At 36.5% G+C, this 7994-nt stretch overlaps 1 protein-coding gene and 1 non-coding gene across 2 annotated transcripts; both read left to right on the forward strand.

Annotated features, from left to right (window-relative positions):
• The first annotated feature begins 1107 nt into the window (after positions 1–1107).
• Positions 1108–6419, forward strand: LOC133862820 (eukaryotic initiation factor 4A-8). Its single transcript, XM_062298697.1, has 5 exons — positions 1108–1267; positions 3470–3539; positions 3727–3833; positions 4200–4630; positions 5471–6419. The coding sequence occupies exons 2-5, from the start codon at positions 3472–3474 to the stop codon at positions 6104–6106; spliced, it is 1242 nt and encodes a 413-aa protein (XP_062154681.1). The 5' UTR covers positions 1108–1267; positions 3470–3471; the 3' UTR covers positions 6107–6419.
• Positions 2227–2325, forward strand: LOC133865107 (small nucleolar RNA snoR98). The gene has a single exon (XR_009899639.1). It is a non-coding gene; the product is annotated as a small nucleolar RNA snoR98 (small nucleolar RNA).
• Positions 6420–7994: the final 1575 nt, after the last annotated feature.

Here is a 7994-nt window from a genome sequence, read left to right on the forward strand (position 1 = left end):
TAACAATGTAAAGAAAGGAACTTAAAATTCTTCCAATCAATTTCCTAAAGAGTTCACTGCAAAATATTATTTGTCATATGTTTCACAAATTGCTGCATTTTCTCTTGGTATCACCTATAGCCTAGCATAATCTTATAGCAAAATTTAGTTCATTTTTCTTTCAGAATTTCATTACAAAAGCTTTATTATACAAAGGTCTTGTGATTTTGACACAAAGATCATAATGATGTCATTTGGTAAATGGATCAAACTCATGAAGTTTTATGTTGAAGTGTTGTGGCCTTATTATACAAAGTTATATTAATTATTACTTAATACCGAGTTTGGAACATGTTGTATAATAATGCATTTTTTTTTAAAAAAATTAATAATTTAAAAAATGCGGTTACTAGTTAATAACTCTTCTATGAGAGTTTTTTTTTTTTTTTTTTTTTTTTAGATAAAGTCCACATATTCTTATAAACTACCACTCAACTGACAATGTCTCTCCCCAAATTAAAAAAAATACATAAAATTAGGGGTGGCCAAATTTTAAAATTAAAAGAAAAATTATTATTTTTTAAATTAAAATTTTTGTTTTTTTTTTTTCAAAGAAATTATTATTATTATTTTTTTTGTTTTTTTTTTTTGAATTTATAGGGGTATTTTTTGAACATAATAAAAAATTAAACTTTTAACACATCTAAAGTACTTGAGTTGATTGGACTACAAGGTATAAGCTTTGACGTGGTTTGTGCACATGTGAATTGTGATCATATCTCCTTAAAAAATTTAGACAAAAAAATGAAGAATAATCAATTTAAAAATTGGGCATACCCCAAGAAGCTAATGAACAAAATTAAAAATCCATACTTAAATTGAAATCCCATGAAATTTTTGGGATTACATTTAAAGTCGCCTATATAAGTATGTTTTGAAGCTCCCTTTCCGTCCCCCTAAATGACAAACCGCCTTCCCAAATTGTATTCCCCTTTCCCGCACAATTTTTCTGGGCAACCAAACGGACCAAAAGGAATAAAACCAAATCCCCGGGGACAAATCCGGAAACTCGGATATTATTGTAACAAGGGCGACAATAACCTAATTCACACACACGTGGGCAAAGGTGTGTGTATATAAAGCTTGCTGTTTCAAGCTTCGCCTCCTTTCAATCAAACTCCACGGCGCAGATCCGAGGAGTTTGGGAAACCCTTCGCTCTTTCTTCAAAGCTACAACAATCGCTCACTCTCTAATCTCTCTCGCTCTAGCAATCATCCACTCTCGCAGGTCTCTCTCTCTCTCCATATGTATGTATGTATGTGTGCAAAGGAAGCTATATGTGTAGGACTGTATATATGGATTTACGGGTTGATAGGTCGGTTGGTAAAATAGTGGGATTTGAAAATATTATTGATTCTTTGGTTGAGATATTTGTTACTGCGCGTGAATGTGGGGGGGGTTGTTTATCGGGTAGTGATTGCTTTGTGTGTGTGTGTTTGGATCGTGGGATTCAGTTTTTTGTTTTTTTTTAATTTTTTTTGGTGATTATGGTTCTGTTTAGCTATTTGATTTTTTGATTTGTTTAATGGGGGCTGGTGTTTGGTTTCTGGGAAAACTACGAGAGAGGAAACATGTCAGGGTTATGAAACGTAGGGTTTTCGGTGTTTGGGGGCTGAGACATAGATGAGATATACTGATTGAGCTTTGTGGGACTATTTAGTTTGATAGGTTTTTCTTTGGATTTAGGAAGCGGCTGTTGCTTTTCAGTGAGTGAAAAGACCCAGGTTTTGTTTTTGGGAAGCAGATATTACGATAAGATAAAATTGTAAAAAGACCCTGGTTTTGTTTACTTGTATTTTTTTTCTCACTAGCCAGCCAGGGGGTGAAGGAATTTTCCTTGGGACCATTGGCTTTAGTTTTCTATAAGTTTAGTTATGTCTTTATAAATTAGAGATTCAATTTGTGTCATCTAAATAGTGCGCACTTATCATATAGGTACCATGATTCTTGATGGTAAATGTTGATCAACACAGTAATTTAGAAATTTGTTTATTTCAATTTTCCTGGCTTACCTTACTGAAATGTCAACATATCTAACTTGAGCTGTAAGAATTCTCCTTAGTTTTGTCACTGTTTCTGCTAATTCTACGAGGAATAATGATGTTGCATGATGCATTAGCACTTTGGGGGAGTGGGCAAAGCAGTATCTGTTGCTCAAGGATTTATATCCAACATAGCAGATTGCTGTCTACCCCTTAGAATATCTTCTCCGGACATTGAAACAGAAATCTAATACTTGTACTCCTATTTGTTTGATTTGCAAGTTTGGCTCTTCTGTTACACTTTTGACATGTAATCTTTACTGCCCATACTTTTGAGACTTAATATTTCTAACTCGGTCTGTAAGAATTCTCCTTAGTTTTTACTTATCAAAAAAAGAATTCTCCTCAGTTTTGTCCCTGTTTCTACTAATTCTACGAAGAATAATGATGTTACATGATGCATTAGCACTTTGGGGGAGTGGGCAAAGAGGTATCTGTTGCTCAAGGATTTATATCCAACATAGCAGATTGCCGTCTACCCCTTAGAATATCTTCTCCGGACAATGATACAGAAGTCTAATACTTGTACTCCTATTTGTTTGATTTGCAAGTTTGGCTCTTTTGTACACTTTGGTCATGTAATCTTTACTTCCCACACTTTTGACACGTAGTATTTCTAACATGAGCTGTAAGAGTTCTCCTAAGTTTTGCCCCTGTTTCTGCTAATTCTACGAGGAATAATGGTGTTGCATGATGCATTAGCACTTTGGGTGAGTGGGCAAAGCGGTATCTGTTGCTCAAGGATTTATATCCAACATAGCAGATTGCTATCTACCCCTTAGAATATCTTCTCCGTACAATGAAACAGAAGTCTAATACTTGTACTCCTATTTGTTTGATTTGCAAGTTTGGCTCTTCTGTTACACTTTTGACATGTAATCTTTACTCCCCCACACTTTTGTCCCGTAATACTTCTAACTTGGTCAGTAAGAATTCTCCATAGTTTTGTCCCTGTTTTTGCTAATTCTACAAGGAATAATGATGTTGCATGATGCATTAGCACTTTGGGGGAGTGGGCAAAGCGGTATCTATTGCTCAAGGATTTATATCCAACATAGCAGATTGCCGTCTCCCTCTTAGAATATCTTCTCCGGACATTGAAACAGAAGTCTAATACTTGTACTCCTATTTGTTTGATTTGCAAGTTTGGCTCTTCTGTTACACTCCTGCTACATAATCTTTACCCCCCCCCCCCCCCCCCCTTCTGAAAAAAGAGCTAATTTTGTATGCCTTTCTGTTGTATGCAAAAACCCTGTGTACTTGGATTGCGCCTCTATGTTCCTATTTATGAGACTGAATTACTTGTAAAAAAATGTTCTTGCTGTTTTGGTTCTCTCTCTCTCTCTCCCGAAATTGCTTAATGATATGTATGTCTATCTGTGCACAGCTATGGCAGGTGTGGCTCCAGAAGGTTCACAATTTGATGCTCGTCAGTTTGATGCAAAAATGAATGAGTTGTAAGTTGCCCTCTTACATTCTTCAGCTGCATGGGTGCCATTCTTGCCCCATATATATATATATATATATATATATATATATATATATATATATATATATATATATCAGGGCTATTTACTCTTAAATATATTTTACTTTGTGGTTTGTGCAACTTTTGATGTTTGTTTAAAAAATTGGTTGTTGCAGACTCACAGCCGACGGACAAGATTTTTTCACCTCATATGATGAGGTTTATGACAGTTTTGACGCAATGGGTTTACAAGAAAACCTTCTCAGGGGTATCTATGCTTATGGTAGGTATCTAATGGTGCTATTTTTGTTCTTGATCTTTCCTTCTGAGCGTAAATGAAGACCTGGAATTGAAATTTTATTTCACCCAATTTGTTAGCCAGCTAAAATAGTCCCACTACCCCAAGGGACACTCTTTTAAAATTGATACTCAAAACTCCTTTTTGTTGGGTCCTCTTTTGACCTGCTTTTTATTAACTTGTTACAAAATATGGGAGCATCCCAACAGTCTGTTGATCTGTCTGGTTTTTGCTAATTGTATAAAGTGCATAGTTTTTTAATGAGCATATCATCATGACTCTTGTTATTGATCTGCTTTCTTGCCTCTTGCCTTGATATGTCTAGTGTATAATCAAACTTTTCTTTTGAAGGTTTTGAGAAGCCTTCTGCAATTCAGCAAAGGGGGATTGTTCCTTTCTGCAAAGGCCTCGATGTGATTCAACAGGCTCAGTCCGGAACTGGGAAAACAGCAACTTTCTGCTCTGGGATTTTGCAGCAACTTGATTATGGTCTTGTCCAGTGCCAGGCTTTGGTTTTGGCACCCACTAGGGAACTAGCACAACAGATTGAGAAGGTTATGCGAGCACTTGGTGATTATCTTGGTGTGAAGGTTCATGCTTGTGTTGGTGGGACAAGTGTTCGTGAGGATCAACGCATTCTTCAAGCTGGTGTTCATGTTGTTGTTGGAACACCTGGCCGTGTGTTTGATATGTTGCGAAGGCAGTCACTTCGTCCTGACTCAATTAGGATGTTTGTATTGGATGAGGCTGATGAAATGCTTTCTCGTGGTTTCAAGGACCAGGTCAGTCAACAATTTGCTTTGATCTCATCTGTTTGTTGGTTGTGCTGCATAGACACACCATGCATAAATTCACTTGGACTGCTATTTGCTTTTAGATTGCCATTCATTTTAAGAGAAGTAGTGATTTAACATGGATGTCTATTTTGGATTTTTGTTGTTAGTCAACAACATATAGACATGTAAAAACTATAAATTGGAGCAATTTGAGAGCCTTTGATGAAGAAATTAATAATGTAGGGTTTGCTTTGAAATAGATGCACTTGGACTTGTGGGATTGACAGTAAATATGTTTTTGTTAAATCACCACCTGTCCAAAAAACTTAAGTTGATAAAGAGTAAATTTAATAATGTCCCCCTTACGTGTGGGCTTAAACTTCTCATTAATAGATGAGGCTCAACTTGTGGAATATTTAACTGAAATGAGGGGTTAATTGTCGGGGAGACCCTTGGCAGCAACAACCTTTAACTGAAATAGAATTTTGCTATGATATCATGTTAAATCACCACTAGTCCCAAAAGCTTAAGCTGATAAGAATGGGTAAATTTATTCATTTAATCATTACTTTAACACTTTTGCGTTTTTGTTGGAGTTACACGGGGACTTTTAGCTATTTCATTCATCAATCAAAGTTCTAATTCTTGGAGAATAATTTTGAACCTTGATCCTTTTCTAAAGAATTACTATTAGATGTGTGTACGCTATATATATATATATATTATTCACACCCATTTTTTCGTCGTGCAATGGTTGAAATGGCCACTTAAAAAAACAATTGAGCTTTGACAATTATTTAAAGGGCTTTGTAGCTTCTGTTCTGATATTGGTGTTATGTTTGTCAGATATATGATATTTTCCAGTTGCTGCCAGCGAAAGTTCAGGTTGGGGTGTTCTCTGCTACAATGCCTCCTGAAGCCCTTGAGATCACCAGGAAGTTTATGAACAAGCCTGTCAGAATCTTGGTAAAGCGTGATGAGCTAACTCTTGAGGGTATCAAGCAGTTTTATGTCAATGTTGAGAAGGAAGAATGGAAGCTTGAGACACTCTGTGATCTCTATGAGACCCTGGCCATCACCCAGAGTGTCATTTTTGTGAACACGCGGCGTAAAGTTGACTGGCTCACTGACAAGATGCGAAGCCGTGACCACACAGTCTCAGCCACCCATGGTGACATGGACCAGAACACTCGAGATATAATTATGCGGGAATTCCGCTCTGGCTCTTCCCGTGTCCTCATCACCACAGATCTCTTGGCTCGTGGTATTGATGTGCAGCAGGTCTCCCTAGTCATAAACTTTGATCTGCCGACTCAACCAGAAAATTACCTTCATCGTATTGGACGTAGTGGACGGTTTGGAAGAAAGGGTGTTGCCATTAATTTTGTTACCAGGGATGATGAGAGAATGCTTTATGATATACAGAAGTTCTACAATGTGGTCGTCGAGGAGCTGCCAAATAATATTGCCGATCTCCTGTGATGAGCCTTTTGGGTTTGTTTGAGTCATGAGGTTTTCCCCCTTCCAAAAAGTACTATTTGATGTTTTCAATTTTATTTTTGTTCCCCCCATCCTCTGTCAGTAGTTTATGTTTCCAAACATATCTAACCGTTTAATGAATTGGGTTTAGGGTCTTGCAACATTTCAATATAAAGACAGTCAAAGTTGTCGTTCCAGCTTGGAGGGATTATTGAAATTTTGTTTCAGTTAGGCTTTGTATTTTAAGCCCCTATTATTATTATTATCTATTGAAATTGTCTCAACTTTTGGTATTGATTGGTCTATTATTGCTTAAGTTTTTCCTGTATGTACCAAGAACTGTTTTGTGCTAATTAGAGGGTGGTGATCTCTTGTAACTGTTGGTTATATGATCTTTCATATTTGCCCTCTTCTGTAGTTTTATACTGCTTTTCATCTCTCCATCTTTTGCATTGAACCCCCTCAGGTGTACTCAGCCAATACGGACTCCCACCCCGAAAACGGTTAGGTGGGTTTAAAACCGACTGCGACGAACCTCCTTGGGTTGGCTGCGGCTGGTACACCTCCTGCCAGTCATGACTGGGAATAGGGGTTTGGGTCAATTTCCATTCCACGGAGTAGAACATGGGAGAGAGAAGAACAGTTGGAGCCCGGGCATTCAAAACTGGATGGAGAGAAGTGGGCTATGGGTTTGTGCATAGGCGGAAATGAAGAAGAGCAGTAGGCGGCGGCAGTGGCTGGAGTAGATCTTTGTTCGAGTACGACGGTGAGAAGAAATGGGTATTATCAAGTTGGTAGAGAAAGTGGGGCGGGTTTCTGTGCTCATAACCATTGCAAAAAGTTTGGAAAAAGTGATGAGGTTGTTGGAGAGGAGAAGCTCTATTTGGCTGTGGGAGAGGAGATGAATATGAATAATTGTGGAAAAAAAAAAAAAAAAAAAAAAAACCTATCCAGCAGAAATTGTTCAATAAAGATAACTGAAGTGGATGGCGGACTTGGTCATGGTAAGCTGGCATAGTGACCAAGAAAATCTTGAATTTAATGCTGGCAGATATGGCTGAGCGTAGTTTACTCCTTTCGGCCAAAAAGAACATGACATGACGTGTAGAGCAAACAGCAAGTAACGGATGTGCTTCCTCCTAATTTAAAAGAAAAATATATATATTTTTTTTAAAAATTTTAATTTTAATTTTTTTTTTATTTTTTAAAAGTAAAAGAAAAATGTTTGGATTACTACAAATCTTTTCTTCTAACTCTCTTATAAACTGATGTTAGCAGTATAATGTCACGTCAATTACAATCAAATTTAATTATTTTTAATGGTTGATGTAATCAGGCTTGCCATTCATAATAAATTTTAATCATTTAGTAGTTGACAAAGTAAATTTTCACGTGAACTATCTATAAGTAGCTGTACTCAATTTAATAATAATTTATAGTGGCAAATACAATATATTTTCAGTCCAAAATAACTCTCTTTCTTAATAGAATTCTATATTACGAGGTCTGCTCCTTCATGAATTGGTCGTGTTAGAGTGTGTTTGACATTGTGATTTTACAGATAAAAAACACAATTTCAAACTAATTCACAGAAAATGTATCACTGGAAATAGTGTTTTTTAAAAACTACTATTTAAAAACATAGAAAAATTTGCGTTTTTCAAAATGCAAGAAAGCGGACGTATCTTTAAAAATGAACGAGCGAAAAGAGTGGCTATCACTTTTGGTTTTGATAAGTAGAGCAAATGGTTGGATACATGCCACTGGGTCGATCTGTATTTTGGAGAGAGCCTGAGAGTCCTAGAATAAATGTGATCAAAGAATTGATTTGATGAAATTGATGGCGGTGATCAGATCTTCAGTATCTTCAGATATACTAAATATGGTCAAG

Source organism: Alnus glutinosa, chromosome 3 (assembly GCF_958979055.1).
Source record: "Alnus glutinosa chromosome 3, dhAlnGlut1.1, whole genome shotgun sequence".
Lineage (NCBI taxonomy): Eukaryota > Viridiplantae > Streptophyta > Magnoliopsida > Fagales > Betulaceae > Alnus > Alnus glutinosa.